At 43.0% G+C, this 15,715-nt stretch overlaps 1 protein-coding gene and 1 long non-coding RNA gene across 2 annotated transcripts in view; both read left to right on the top strand.

The window, feature by feature from the left end:
• HSD17B12 (hydroxysteroid 17-beta dehydrogenase 12) overlaps positions 1-15,715 on the top strand; it is a 197,185-nt gene that overhangs the window by 136,385 nt on the left and 45,085 nt on the right. Inside the window, exon 6 of the mRNA XM_002709065.5 lies at positions 671-715. Within this exon, the coding sequence (XP_002709111.2) occupies positions 671-715 (45 nt within the window). The remainder of the gene's footprint in view (positions 1-670; positions 716-15,715) is intronic.
• LOC138849092 (uncharacterized) lies at positions 3,994-14,767 on the top strand. Its single transcript, XR_011387512.1, has 2 exons — positions 3,994-8,140; positions 8,495-14,767. It is a non-coding gene; the product is annotated as an uncharacterized lncRNA (long non-coding RNA).

Genomic DNA, 15,715 nt, shown 5'->3' with positions numbered 1-15,715 from the left:
TTACCCGGGGATCCGCCTTAAGCAAGCCTGTCTCAGTTTCCTCGCCCGCAAGAAACGTAGCTCCATAGGGATGGTACAAGGAATGAATGAGAAAATACTTATAACCTCGTTTATATGGTGCCAAATTCAATAATAGCTCTAGTTTTCCTGTGGTTATTTTTATTATGTCAAATCAGCTGTGTTTTAAATATTAAGATTCTAAAAATAAATTTAAAAGTCATAATGTATTTATAGACAGCAACATTCGATTCAGGTAACGCAGCTCTGCCAGAATGAAAGCCGCATCCTTGCCACATGCATAATCCTTGAATGAAAACTAGGAAAGCGCATCACTGAAGGACTGTGTCAGTTTTTAAAAATTATCAAATCATTGAAAATTTCTATTCTTCCTGTTAGTTTTATTTTAGATCGACTGAGTCTTTTCACCTCCAGCTTTTACTTGGGCATATATCTTGTATTTTGCATATAAGCATAAATTGTACTTTTGTTAGAAAAATACTATAATGCCTACAGTAAAATAAAATTTGCTTCTTTACTCCAGTGCCTGTCATTTTCCAGATCTCTGAGTGTCTGGGGAAGTTGTCAGGGTGTCTCTGGATTATCTAAGTGTGTGTTTAACATGGTCACTTCCATGATCACATATACATATAATTATCAAATTTTTTTGCAGACCATCAAGAAACTGATAAATATTAATGTTCTTTCTGTTTGTAAGGTAAGCATTTTCTTTACAAATATTTCACCCTTTTTTGAGTTCTTTCTACTTAAAAACAAAAATATATAACGTAGTCAGTTTGTTCACTCACTTCTTGTTTCAGTGTATTTTAGAGGAAAGTGCTCCATTTACTTATATCTAAAGGAACTAAAAAGAACTGGACACCAAACAGGTGTCTGTAGTATTTTGCTTTTTAACAACTGAATAGCAACTGAACAGTTACTAACTGCCCTCTGCCCACAAACACTATGGTAGGCACTGGGGATACAGATACTAACTTGGGCTAATGATAGATTTTTACAAAGATTTCATCTACATGCTATTCATCCCTAATCAATTATTTGCACTTTGTCTCCCCAACGATGCCTTTAAGTTGAGGAATTAATTGTTGTCGTAAAGCAGTGCGTGGGGAGAATGAGATTATGAAATAATAAGAGTGATTTTTGTTAACCATACATAACCAGCCTAGGCTAGATTTGTCACTTGTACATGCAAACAGAAGACAATGCAATGACTGTCTCCCCAAAGGAAGGATAGCTAACAAATGTGAACAGCTCAATACCATTTTTTAAGGCAGAAACTGTAAAAAGATGTCATTCCTTGATTACACATACCACCTCGATGAAAAATACTGCCTGAGGCAGAATTCCCAAGGGAGATGTCGGAGCCTCTAAATGTGAGCATCCTTACGGAAGGGTAAATCCATTTTTGATAACTTAAATATACTCTTATTTATTTAAGGAAGTAAAAAATATTTAACTCAAAACCAGTAGAACTGGCCTAATAAATAGAAATAGGAACTTGCTTATTTTCACTCTATGGCACAAAGTCATGGTCTTTTTCTCTATCAAGGAAGTTTGAAGACAATTTCTCCTTGTGTCCTTGGAGAAACTATAATCCTTACAAGGTAGTTTCAAGTCCAGGAACCCAGTGATCTTATGCCTACCCAACTTTGCACGTGTGGCTATGACTCTTCCTGTGTAACACATGTGTCGTTTAAGATTATTCATTCAATTTAAAAGCATCACTTATTTATTTGAAAGGCAGAGGGACACAGACAGATCTCTGCCCACTGGTTCATTTCCCAGTTGTCTGCAACAGTTGAGGCTGGGTGAGGCTGGAGCCAGGAGTCCAGAACTCCATCTGAGTCTCCCACATGGGTGGCAGGGACCTAAGGATGTCTCCTGCCATCATCCGGTGCTGCACATTCAGATTCCTAGGGTGTAGGTTAGCAGGAAGCTAGAATGGAAGGCCGAGCTGGGACCTGAACCCAAGGACCCCAATGTGGGATGTGGGTATCTTAACTGCTGTACCACACGTCTGCCCTTCATTCAGTTTTTAAAAGACACGTAACATTTTGTATTTTATTGCTTAAAGAAACATAAATGAATTATTGAAAAATGATAAATATTTTTATAAAGTAAATAGCCACTCCTGTTATTTCTCCTTTGTTTTATAGGCCAAATTTTTTTCTCACATAAGATTCAGTCTAAGTGAGGTTAAGTAACAAGGGAAATTGTGGGTAGATTTGGAGCAAGACCAACTTGCACAAAATTGATACTTTTAAAACATGGTTAATATGAATACATCTGTGTAGTTTAAAGGTATTCTCCTTAGCATATTTCTAAAAATGCAATCATCCTTTAATCATCATATAAGCCTTCAAGTTAATTAAATAACTTTATCATTTACTAGGTATATTGGACCTAGTGCAAATTACTTAACCTCTGTGCTTCGGTTTTTCATCTATAAATTGATTCTCTTTCACTGACAGAGTTGTGGGAATTAAACAAGGGAGCACACATGGACCTCTTACAAGAGTACCCACCTCATAGCAAGTGTTCTGAAACTGTTCTCTTGTTGCTAAACTCAGAGCTGATGATGGGAAATATGTGCAACCATCGCTTATTTTTGTAGCAAGCAGAGCTTTTTATCAGAATTAATATCTCTTCTAATGTTATCATTTTTTATTTTTTGGCTTTTCCTTTTGAAATGAGTGATGGGGGACCAGCATTGTGGCATAGCAGATAAAAACCACTGCCTACATTGCTGGCATCCCTAATGGGTGCTGGTTTGAGTCCTGGCTGCTCCACTTCCAATCCAGCTCCCTGCTAGTGTGCCTGGGAAAGCAGCAGAAGATGACCCAAAACACTGGGCCCCTACACCCACGTGGGAGATTTGGAAGAAGTTCCTGGCTTCTGGGTTCGGACAGGGCCATTTGGGGAGTGAACTAGCGGATTGTAGAACTTTCTCTCTTTCCCTCTATCTCTCTGTAAACTCTACCTTTCAAATAAATGAATACATCTTAACAACAACAACAAAAAGATTGATACGTACTATTTTCTGGTATACTTGGCCAAGTTCTTGAAAACAAAGACTGTTAAAGAGTGAACATGTGTTTCATAATATAATTCATGATATGTTCACATGTTTAAATTTTAATTTCTAGGATTGTTAGCCTATTAATTTATTAATTAGAATTATTTTTATAGAATTGTTCCTTTTTAATGAGCTAGAGATTAATCTCCCAATCATTTTAACTTCTCGGTCAGATAAACTATGAACTGTTTTTACTCTAGATACACTGATATTTTCTCTTAAAACATCCTGCTTGTCTACCATTCATAGTGTAAAACCTTGGCCTCCAGTATCTCCCAGAACGTGCATGTTGGGCTAGCACTCTGCAGAATACTAATGATAAAAGGCCAAGGTCGTGCCCTTAATCTGTGAGGCCCAGTCGGCTTGCTGGGCTCCATGGCCACAGACTGCATTCTCCACACACCCTCTGAGCACAGATCAGCCTGTTTGGGGGTGATCACACCATGTCCTTGCTTGAAGACAGAATGATGTGGAGGACAGGAGATGTGAATAAAATAGCACAGATGCAGCAGCACTATAAAGTAACTTTTAGTTTTTTTTTTTTTAATTTTTTGATAGGCAGAGTTAGACAGTGAGAGAGAGAGAGAGACAGAGAGAAAGGTCTTCCTTTTTCCATTGGTTCACCCCCCCAAGTGGCTGCTACGGCTGGTGTGCTGCAGCCGGAGTGCTGCGCCAATCTGAAGCCAGGAGCCAGGTGCTTCTTCCTGGTCTCCCATGTGGGTACAAGACCCAAGGACCTGGGCCATCCTCCACTGCACTCCTGGGCCACAGCAGAGAGCTGGACTGGAAGAGGGGCAACCGGGACAGGATTGGCGCCCCGACCAGGACTAGAACCTGGGGTGCCAGTGCCACAGGTGGAGGATTAGCCTAGTGAGCTGTGGCGCAGGCCCAGGTTTTTTTTTTTTTTTTTTTTTTTTTATCTTTTATTTAATGAATATAAATTTCCAAAGTACGACTCATGTGTTACAATGGCTTCCCCCCCATACCGTCCCTCCCACCCACAACCCTCCCCTTTCCCACTCCCTCTCCCCTTTCATTCACATCAAGATTCATTTTCGATTATCTTAATATACAGAAGATCAGCTTAGTATACCTTAAGTAAGTATTTCAACAGTTTGCTCCCACACAGAAACATAAAGTGAAAAATAATAGATGATTTTTAAACAATGGTGAAACAAAAATGAGGCATTGTTCCTACCACCTTGATAAATTGTAGAGTGCTTCTCCCCCCTTTCATTCTTCTACATCTTGTCTTTTCTTTCACATTGGCATTTTTTTTCCCTTATTTTTGACAGGCAGAGTAGACAGTGAGAGAGAGACAGAGAGAAAGGTCTTCCTTTGCCGTTGGTTCACCCTCCAATGGCCGCCGCGGCCGGCGCACTGCAGCCAGCGCACTACACTGATCTGAAGGCAGGAGCCAGGTGCTTCTCCTGGTCTCCCATGAGGTGCAGGGCCCAAGCACTTGGGCCATCCTCCACTGCACTCCCAGGCCACAGAGAGAGCTGGCCTGGAAGAAGGGCAACCGGGACAGAATCCGGCGCCCCGACCGGGACTAGAACCCGGTGTGCCGGCGCCGCAAGGCGGAGGATTAGCCTATTGAGCCACGGCGCCGGCCTAAAATAAAGATTTATTTGTTTATTTGAAAGACAGAATTAGAGAGGGGGAGAGCCAGGGAGAGAAAAAGATCCTCCATCCACTGGTTCACTCCCCAAAGTCCACAATGACTAGGACTGGTCCAGAAGCCTGGAACTTCATCTGTGTCTCCTATGTGGGTGCAGGGGCCCAAGCACTTGGGCCATCCTGTACTGCTTTTCCCAGCACACTATCAGAGAGCTGGATTGGAAGTGCAGCAGCTGGGAAAAACCAGTGCTCATATGGGATGTTGGTGTTTTAAGTGGTGGCTTAACCTGCTGCACCATGATGCCGGCCCCCAAGTTTTTGGTTTTGTTTTTGTAAACCAAATTCTATTTAAAGATCATTAAGGAAGTTTGCTATTTAAAATTCTTCTCCATAAATCGAGACAATCATCCCTTAATTAATCTTTACTATAAATCTGAATTTTTCTGTCCATTTATGGTGTACACTTATAACGCACATCACAAAACAATTTGAAACTCTTGATTTATGGAGAGGCCATTGTGTTGTGGCATAGCAGGTAAAGCCACCACCTGTGATGCCAGCATCCCATATCAGAGCACCGATTTGAATCCTGGCTGCTCTGCTTCCAGCTTCCTGCTATGTACTTGGGAAGTCAGTGGAAGATAGGTGAAGTGTTTAGGCCCTTACCACCCATGTGGGAGACCCAGATGGAGCTCCTGGCTCCTGGCTTCAGTTTGGCTCAGCCCTGACTTTTGAGGCCATCTGGGGAAGAAACCAGCAGATGAAAGTTCTGTCTCTCTGTCTCTCCTTCTCTCTCTCTAACTCTACTTTCAAATAAATTTAAAAAAATTTTTTTAAAAAGCATGATTTATGGAATTGGTCAGTCTTGGAATTAATACCATCGGGAAGACAGCCAATTAGTTTTGGTTCTGCTATAGGCAGGACTGGTGTAGTTATCATCTCTGTGGTGTAGCTGACTAGTGACGGTTCAGGTGTGAAAGCGGCTTGAGCAGAAAGTGAGTGATGTGCAGTGGCTGAGCAGGCAGCAAGAAGGGGGTCAGGGCCTGATTGAGCAGGAACTTGCGTGCTGTGCTCTACTGTATAGAGAGCCATAGAAAGTCTTCACGTAGAAGTAAGGTGTGATCTGACCTCTGTTTTAGAAGGTCAGTTGTGGCAGAGTGACATGGCACTATGTGTTTCAGAGTCTGTGTGTTTGTATCATTTATGCTCAGAAAAAGACATTCACCTTGATGAAATTTTGTGTGTGCTGCTCGCAGGTTCAGGGCTCTTTGGCACTGCTGTGATTTGCCCTATATATATTGCCATGAATTGCATGTTTTATTCTCTACTTGATGCGTTAGGTTGTTGGAGCCAGAGCCACATTTTCAGTAGCAATGACTGTGTGGAGCCCCAGAGTAACTTAAAAGAAGAACAGAATGTGTCTGATTACAGGATCTTGGAAGGTTTTATGGTGGCTGGACATGAAGGGAACTAGGGCATAGGTGTCTGCAGCCTTGATCCCACACTAAATTTACTGAAAAAGGCTTATATCAGGAAAAGAACAGTTCTTTTCCCCATAAATGTTGGTCCAGATCTTCTCTCCTCATGATGGGGGCTGGCTGACTGAGGAGTATACCAGGAGTGACTTTGGACTTATGCCTCTAATTCACAGGCATTAGCTGGGGGAGAGCCCAGCATCTTGTTGGAAGTCCTGTACTAGCTACATCATAAGCATTGAGTCACTTGGCTTTACATTGCTTCACACTCAAATGCTCCAATGTGGGTGGATCAGGTAAGTGTAGGACACTTGTGTCTCGCATTCCCACCGAGGAATGGTACAAGTGAAATGCCCTCAGATGGGAGGAACTGCTGATCACCATCAGGTACAGTGGTGATATGGTGCAGGATACTGGGGAGGAGGTATGAACCAGAAATTTTTTTAAAAGATTTATTTTATTTATTTGAAATCAGAGTTACAGAGAGAGATAGAGACAGAGAAAGAGGTCTTCCATCCTCTGGTCCACTCCGCAGATGGCCGTAACGGCTGGAGCCAGGAGCCTCCTACGGGTCTCCCTCGTGGGTGCAGGGGCCCAAGCACTTGGGCCATCCTCCACTGCCTTCCCAGGCCACAGCAGAGAGCTGGACTGGAAGAGGAGCAGCCGGGACTAGAACCGGCGCCCATATGAGATGTTGGTGCTTCAGTCCAGGGCTTTAACCCACTGCACCACAGCGCCAGCCCCTAACCAGAATAGTTTTGACTATGGACACCTGATGTTTAATCATGAGCAGCTCTCCCAGGCCCTTTAGTACCCAGTTCCAGCTAATTGTCTCAGTTTTTAATCATATAATAATTAGAGTTCATTCCTTTCTTCCCTGTCCATGGCTTACTTAAGTGGGCTTTCCTTTTACCACAGATGTTTGGAAGTCTTATTGCCTGCTTTTCTGGCTTTCTTTCAAATCCTTCGGAGGCAAATTTAGTCTTGTTCTTATTCTCTGCAGAGCAGTTAAGGGGTACAGAAATGTTGTATAAGGTGAGGAACATGCCAGGAAGATCAATCAAACTGGAAGAGAAGTTCTATGAGGTGGGGCAGATTTTGGATGCTCTGTAACCAAAATCTAAGGCACATCTCGTTTCACACCAAGAATATTGACCAGATACGACGACCTTAGAGACTAACCTCAGGATATGGAACCACATTTTTCCACAAGAGTTCCAGCTTGATACCTGGAGGGCTTTGCATCCCAGAATATGGAGAGAGTTTGCAAATGAAGTTGTTGAACCGCTATTGATTACTGTTAGAGAAATCATGAAAATAGAAGAAGTGCCCCAAGTCCAGAGGCAGGCAAACATGGATCTGATTTCAAACAGGTCTCTTTAGTGCTGCCTGTTTCTGATTTGAGATCACTTGTTTCATCGTCTGCCATGTTGAGGGTTGCCTTCTTTTTCTGGGCCAGACTGTTCTTTGAGTCCCTTCATCATAGTTTTAGGGTCCTCCAGGAGACCATAGATTTTTTTTTTTTTTTTTTGACAAGCAGAGTTAGACAGTGAGAGAGAGAAAGGTCTTCCTTCCATTGGTTCACCCCTCAAATGGCTGCTATGGCTAGCGTGCTGTGCCAATCCGAAGCCAGGAGCCAGGTGCTTCCTCCTGGTCTCCCATGCGGGTGCAGGGCCCAAGCACTTGGGTCATCCTCCACTGCCTTCCCGGGCCACAGCAGAGAGCTGCACTGGAAGAGGAGCAACTGGGACAGAATCCAGTGCCCCGACTGGGACTAGAACCCGGGGTGCCGGCACCACAGGCAGAGGATTAGCCTAGTGAGCCACGGCGCCGGCCTCTTTACTCCTTTTCTATATGACCTGAACTGCCTGCCATCCTGGCCTAAGTGTGGGGAAACCATTCTTTCAGATGATCCCAGAGCCTGAAGTTGCTGCTGGGCTTGGTAAAGAAGGTGCAGAGCCGGCGCCGTGGCTCAATAGGCTAATCCTCCACCTTGCGGCGCCGGCACACCGGGTTCTAGTCCCGGTTGGGGCGCCGGATTCTGTCCCGGTTGCCCCTCTTCCAGGCCAGCTCTCTGCTATGGCCAGGGAGTGCAGTGGAGGATGGCCCAGGTGCTTGGGCCCTGCACCCCATGGGAGACCAGGAAAAGCACCTGGCTCCTGGCTCCTGCCAGGATCAGCGCGGTGCACCGGCTGCAGCGGCGGCCATTGGAGGGTGAACCAACGGCAAAGGAAGACCTTTCTCTCTGTCTCTCTCTCTCACTGTCCACTCTGCCTGTCAAAAAAAAAAAAAAAAAAAAAAGAAGGTGCAACTTACAGAACGGCCCTTAGGAAATCACTAGGCTGCCCTTCCGACAAATACAGCCTTCCTCGTTGCCTTTCTTAGAGCAGTGAAGGAAAAGGGCGAGGTATAGTTCAAAGTACAATTTATGAACAGCTGCCACTTAACAATGAAACACTGTAGAGTTTTGTTCTTTGCTGAGTAAGGAGGATTTGGAGGAGGAATCAGGGCACTTGAGACCATGTCTCCAGGGTAGCGGGCCTTCCTGACAACTCTAGAGCAGGTTAGGTCTCTCAGTATGTGGCCGTCACATGCTGTGTTTCTTCCCTTCACTCAGCATTTCATTTTCAGTGTAGAATCTCTCATATTGAGACACTGAGTTTAGAGCATCTCTACAGATTTTGAGTACCATGAGGATTGGTACCATGTCCTTTTTGTTTTTTGTCATATCCTGACACTGGGCCTCACATAGCAAGTGTACAACAAATTCAAGTTTGTTTTTATTTTATTATCATCATTATTATTATTTTGTAAAGATTTATTTATTTGAAAGGCAGAGTTACAGAGAGGCAGAGGCAGAGAGAGAAAGAGAGAGAGGTCTTCCATCCACAGGTTCACTTCCCAAATGGCCGCCAAGGCTGGAACTGGGCCGATCCGAAGCCAAGATCCAGGAGCTTCTTCTAGGTCTCCCATGTGGGTGCAGGGGCCCAGGTACTTGGACCATCTTCTACTGCTTTCCCAGGCCATAGCAGAGAGCTGGATCGGAAATGGAGTGGCTGGAGCTCAAACCAGGACCCATATGGGATGCTGGCACTGCAGGTGGCAGCTTTACCTGCTATGCCACAGTGCCAGCCCCCTATTATTTTTATTTATCTTCCACCCACTGGTTCACTCCCCAAATGACCTCAACAGCCAGGACCGAGCCAGGCTGAAGCCAGGAACCTCAAGCTCCATCCAGATCTCCCACATGGGTGGGAGGTGCCCAAGGACTTGTGCCATCTTCTGCTGCTGCTTTCCTAGGGACATTAGCAGGGAGCTGGGTCATAAGTGCAGCAGCTGAGACTCAAACTTGTGCTCATAAGAGATGCTGGTATTGCGGGCTGTGGCTTAACCTGCCGTGCCATAATCCTGGGCCTGTTTTTTAAGTGATAAATTATGCTTAACACTTTTTAAGACTTTATTTATTTGAAAAGGAGTGGGAGGAAGACACAGAAAAAGGGGGGTGGGGGGAGAGATATCTCCCAAATACTCACAAGAGTTGGGGCTGGGTCAGGCTGAAGCCAGGAGCCTGGAACTCATTCTAGTTCTCCCACATGGGTAGTTGGGACTCAGATACTTGAGCTATCATCCGTTGCCCCCCAGGGTGCACATTATCAGGAAGCTAGATCAGAAATGGGGCTGGGGCGGCAACACAGGTACTACACTGTGGGATGTGGGCGTTTCAAGTGGTGTTCACTGCCAAATGCCCACCCCCACAAATATATTTTAAATAAATGAATGAATTTGTAAATCTAAAAACTCTAGTTGTAGGTCTTTGAGAGTAAGGATTATACTGTTTGAGGTCTTTGAAGGTTGAACTTGGATCACATGTTGCTATTTATGCTGAAGAAAATTGGAAGAACTTAGAATATTGGATCTGCCAAGTGTGGGATGGGCAGAAGGCGATTTCCCTTTCTGATTCTGGGATTCTGGATCAGAGGTTGGAAATGACCATCTGTGGACTGTATGTGGCCTACTAACACATTTTGGTTGGCTCAGTTTTCAAAATTAGGATATTGCGCACTCAGATTTCTAGTTTCTCATCGGAATAAAAAAATAAATCTAAAAGCCAGGTAACATAGACCTCACCTGTTGTAGGGACTACATCTGTGGAGCAGCTGAGTAGGCTAAGCAGTGAGGCCTGTGCTCTCCAGATTACTACAGGCCCTGCCAGCCCCTGATGTCTGGCCTAACCACAGTCATTCACATCTTCTGCCTGGCCATCTAAGGCATCTGAGTTTGTTTCCCTGCTGCTTGGTGGAGTCGAGGGATTAGAATGACTTTGACTACATCGATCTCTTCTGCCTTTGTCTGGGCAAAAATGCCTCATACTGGGCACCTTCTTCAGAACAGAAGCCCATTTTCGTTCCAGAGGTCGGGAAGTCCTAGATGAAGACACCAGCAGATTCAGTGTCTGCTGAGAGCCTGTTCCTCTTAGATGGCACCTATGCCCACAGAGTAGGTAATGTTTAGATGTTTGATATTTAGATGGAAGAGCAGATGGGTAGAACACAGAGAAGCATTTGTTTTATTTTTCTCACATAGATTTGCCTCTAGCATGTGACACAGTACCAGTAGAGGGAGCCCTCTATTAATTTGGAAATCTATAAGAATCATCTCTGCACAGCAGCCTAATAATATTTAATTTAAGGATTATGCTAAGAATGTATCCTGACACACCCTCCCCCAAGACTTTAAGATTAAGAGCATTAGGAAATTAATAACTTATGGGAGGAAGAGTATGACCTTCACTGTGGAACCCCACCCCAGGCTTTTCTGGATTAAGACATTCCAAGTTAATATCTAGGGTGTTTTAATCCATTTTGAAATCAGCTATCATTATGCTCCCCAAAATTTCCAAATTATTGGGTACATTTAGCTTTTAGGGTTTTGTAGTAATGGGCTGCTTCAGGCGTAACTACAAAATGATGGGTTTGCTGAGCTGCAGGATAGCCATTCTTTCCATAGTTTTCTTCTTTGAAAAATGAGGGCGTAGTTGTGCATTGGTTCTAAGGTTCTTTCTAGCTCAAAGTGGGGCTAGTTTATAGGAGAAATGCCTTATACATGGGTGAAAATGTAAAATCTTTTTTAGGACTTTAGGGATCATTTTTCTCCACCCCAAATCCATCACTTTTGCGAAAACAGCTTGTTTTAGAAAAATTTAAGTAATAGAAGCTCTCAGCATATTATAGAATGTTAAATTTGGAAAACTTGTTTATGAAGGTATATGCATTTAAGATTTTTTTGTTGTTTGGAGTTTATAAATGATTTAAAATTCATTGTTATTCATTGGCATGCAGCAACCCATTGTTCTGGACAGTTCTTTCCATTTTCTTTTGTTAAATTGTTTTAATGTACATCAAGCCAGAATTTATGACAAAGGAAAACCAGTTTTTTTATGATATGGGGTTGGACTTCATGTTAAGTAATGGGGGTAAGAGAAAATAGCAAGGAGTGTTGTTACTTTCCACAAAGATTTAAACACTGATAAAAAGGAAAATCTAATACTACTTGGAGATCTCATAGCACTCTAAAAACTTTCTGTAATTAAACTTTCTACCCCCTGTGCAATAAATATTCTGTTGGCCATACAGGTGAGATTCTAGGAATTTCTAATTAAGTTCTGTTCTGTGTACCACAGAGCTCAAATTATACAGATTGCCAAAGGAAATGTGTGCTGTGTCATTCTAGTATGACTTCCAGTGGGAGTTTGCATTTAAGTGCTCCAAAATAGGCATTGTGTGACATTCTTGTGCTTCATGTAATTCTTTTCACGATTATACTATGGTTTTTAAAAATCATTGTTAACGATTCCAGTTGAGAACATATTTGAAGTGTTAGCATCTAAGAAATTGTTTGTCTATAAATCATGTGGGTTCATTTTTCAGTTGCTTGAATTCAGATCCTGTTTACTTGAAGCAGGTTTCTTCAGGATAGAGGCAGGGCAGAGGTGGCCAGAGGAGCTATTGTGGTGTCTGGATTCTGTATATGAATAGCCTGGGTTCTTGGAGTTTTGCCTGGATTCTGGGACAAGTTGTTGTTGTTGTTGTTTCTGTTGTATCCATTTTCATCCTAAAGAGTGGGAAAATGTAGATTGGCTCTTGGGTATAAAATCAAGTTTCTCCTACAAACTGTGTATTACTGATGGTACAGAAGTAAAAGAGAAACAAACATTTTTTTCATATTAGTGGGGTTTTTTTTGTTAAAATAAGATTTTTGGAGCTTTTCTAATTATAAAAGCAAGGCAGAATTGTTGCCAAAAATGGAGACATGTATACAAACACTAAGAAGATGAGTCATTTATAAGCCCAACCACAGATGGTTACATTTGAATAAAACATTTTCAGGGATTTTCTAGACCAGTGTCTTTCTGAGTTATGTATCTCAACTAAATGATCCAGTAATACTGGCTTAGATTTGTATGAGCCCAGTCAGCCTCTTTCCTTCCCAGCCAGAATATGAGTAACTGTACAGGGAAATACCAGTAAATATATTAGAATATGTGGTTTCCCCAAAGGGATTTAGCTGTCATCAATAGATCCATTTATCTTTGTATATTTGTATACCTAATGCCAGTTTGCATATAAAATGATATGATACCCAAGAGTGGTATAGCATATGTTGACCTCTCTTAGACTTTTAGGCATCTAAGGTTTTTTTTTTCCTTCTTCTTGTGATAAGGGTTAATGAAATGGTCATATATGTTTATAAATGGGAAACACTTGTTTTTCCTGCAGGTATTTGAAACTCTGATTGTTGTAGAAGTTCTATTCCAGCAACTTTTATCTACTTAGGGAAGAATTAAATTAAAATTGCATGCTATATAGTTTTGGAAAAATTCACATCATGAAAAACAAGTATAAAAGTCATGTTTATTACTACTTGTCTAGTATTTTTAATCACTGAACTTACAAGTTGTGGTAACCTTATTTTAAAAATATGTTGAGAGGAACAAAAAATTCTTGGTACAGCAATTATCACCTGCAGATAGTCTAAAATTAGAACACTGAGTTAACTCTAGAAACAGCTTGTTAACTGTAAAATGGAGCTCAGAGAGTGATTTCACAGAAATATGTGGCATACAGGTATAAATAACCGGATATCAAGACACCAATTGATGCATACCAAATAAAATGAGACTATAAATGGTGCTGGGAAAACTGGATTTCTACATGCAGAAATATGAAGCCTTACCTTATACCTTACACAAAAATCCACTCAAAATAGATTAAAGACATGAATCTATGACCCGATACCATCAAATTATTAGAGGACATTGGGGAAACCCTTCAAGACATTGGCACAGGCAAAGAGTTCTTAGAAAAGACTCCAGAGGCATAAGCAATCAAAGCCAAAATTAATAAATGGGATTACATCAAATTGAGAAGCTTCTGTACTGCTAAAGAAACACTAAGGAAAATGAAGAGGCAACCGACAGAATGGGAGAAATTATTTGCAAACTCTGCAACTGATAAAGGATTAGTAGCCAGAATATGTAAAAAGATTGAGAAACTCCAAAACAACAAAACAAACAACAGAATGAAGAAATGGGCAAAGGACTGAAGAAGATATTTTTCAAAAGAGGAAGTCCAGGCCGGCGCCGTGGCTCAATAGGCTAATCCTCCACCTTGCGGCGCCGGCACACCGGGTTCTAGTCCCGGTCAGGGCGCCGGATTCTATCCCGGTTGCCCCTCTTCCAGGCCAGCTCTCTGCTATGGCCAGGGAGTGCAGTGGAGGATGGCCCAGGTGCTTGGGCCCTGCACCCCATGGGAGACCAGGAAAAGCACCTAGCTCCTGGCTCCTGCCATTGGATCAGCGCGGTGCGCCGGCTGCAGCGGCGGCCATTGGAGGGTGAACCAACGGCAAAGGAAGACCTTTCTCTCTGTCTCTCTCTCTCACTGTCCACTCTGCCTGTCAAAAAAAAAAAAAAAAAGAGGAAGTCCAAATGGCCAACAGACACAAGAAGAATTGTTCAGGATCACTAGCCATCAGAAAATGCAAATGAAAACCACAATGAGGCTTCACCTCACCCCAGTTAGAATGGCTTTCATATAGAAATCAACAAATAACAAATGCTGGCAAAGATGTGGCAGAAAATGTACCCTATTCCACTGTTTGTGGTAATATAAACTGGTAAAACCACTATGGAAGACACTTTGGAGATACCTCAGACATCTGAATATATACCTACCACATGACCCAGCCATCCCCTCTTGGGAATTTACCCAAGGGAAATGAAATCAGCAAATAAAAGAGTTATCTGCATCCTCATGTTTATTGCAGCTCAGTTCACAATAGCTAAGACATGGAATTGACATAAATGCCCATCAGCTGAAGACTGGATAAAGAAACTGTGGGACAGGTACTCTATGGAATACTACACAGCAGGAAAAAAAAGAAATCCAGTCATTTGCAACAAAATGGATGAATCTGGAAAATATCATACTTAGTGAAATAAGCCAGTCCTAAAGGGACAAATACCATATGTTCTCCCTGATCTGTGATAACTAATAGAGCACCTAAAAGGAGATCTGTAGGAGTGAAATTGATGCTTCAAGAACCAATGACTTGAACAGCCCTTGTCTTGATTGTCAAAGAAGTTTTTTTTCTTCTTCATAGCATTTATTTAATCTTTTTTTTTTTTTTTTTTTTTTTGATAGGCAGAGTGGACAGTGAGAGAGAGAGACAGAGAGAAAGGTCTTCCTTTGCCGTTGGTTCACCCTCCAATGGCCGCCGCGGCCGGCGCGTTGCGGCCGGCGCACCGCGCTGATCCGATGGCAGGAGCCAGGAGCCAGGTGCTTTTCCTGGTCTCCCATGGGGTGCAGGGCCCAAGCACCTGGGCCATCCTCCACTGCACTCCCTGGCCACAGCAGAGGGCTGGCCTGGAAGAGGGGCAACCGGGACAGAATCCGGCGCCCTGACCGGGACTAGAACCCGGTGTGCCGGCGCCGCTAGGCGGAGGATTAGCCTAGTGAGCCGCGGCGCCGGCCAACATTTATTTAATCTTTACTTAACACAGAGTAAATAATTTGTGTATCAAGTCAGTTGAAAGTGATCTCAGTAAAAAATAAGTGCGAATAAGAGAGGAAGAAGTTTGTTAACTGTAAAGCTGTATAGTTCTGCATACATTCCTATAGACTGACTGACTTTTTTTTTTTTTTTTTTTTTTGACAGGCAGAGTTAGACAGTGAGAAAGAGACAGAGAGAAAGGTCTTTCTTTTCCGTTGGTTCACCCTCCAAATGGCTGCTGTGGCTGGCACACTGCACCAATCTGAAGCCAGGAGCCAGGTGCTTCCTCCTGGTCTCCCATGTGGGGGCAGGGCCCAAGCACTTGGGCCATCCTCCACTGCCTTCCCAGACCACAGCAGAGAGCTGGACTAGAAGAGGAGCAACTGGGACAGAATATGGTGCCCCAACCGGGACTAGAGCCGGAGTGCTGGCACCTCAGGTGGAGGATTAGCCTAGTGAGCCACAGCGCCGGCCTGGA

The sequence above is a fragment of the Oryctolagus cuniculus genome, chromosome 1 (genome assembly GCF_964237555.1).
Source record: "Oryctolagus cuniculus chromosome 1, mOryCun1.1, whole genome shotgun sequence".
Lineage (NCBI taxonomy): Eukaryota > Metazoa > Chordata > Mammalia > Lagomorpha > Leporidae > Oryctolagus > Oryctolagus cuniculus.
Note: the sequence above shows the minus strand (reverse complement) of the source record. Positions and strands in the feature narration are given on the sequence as shown.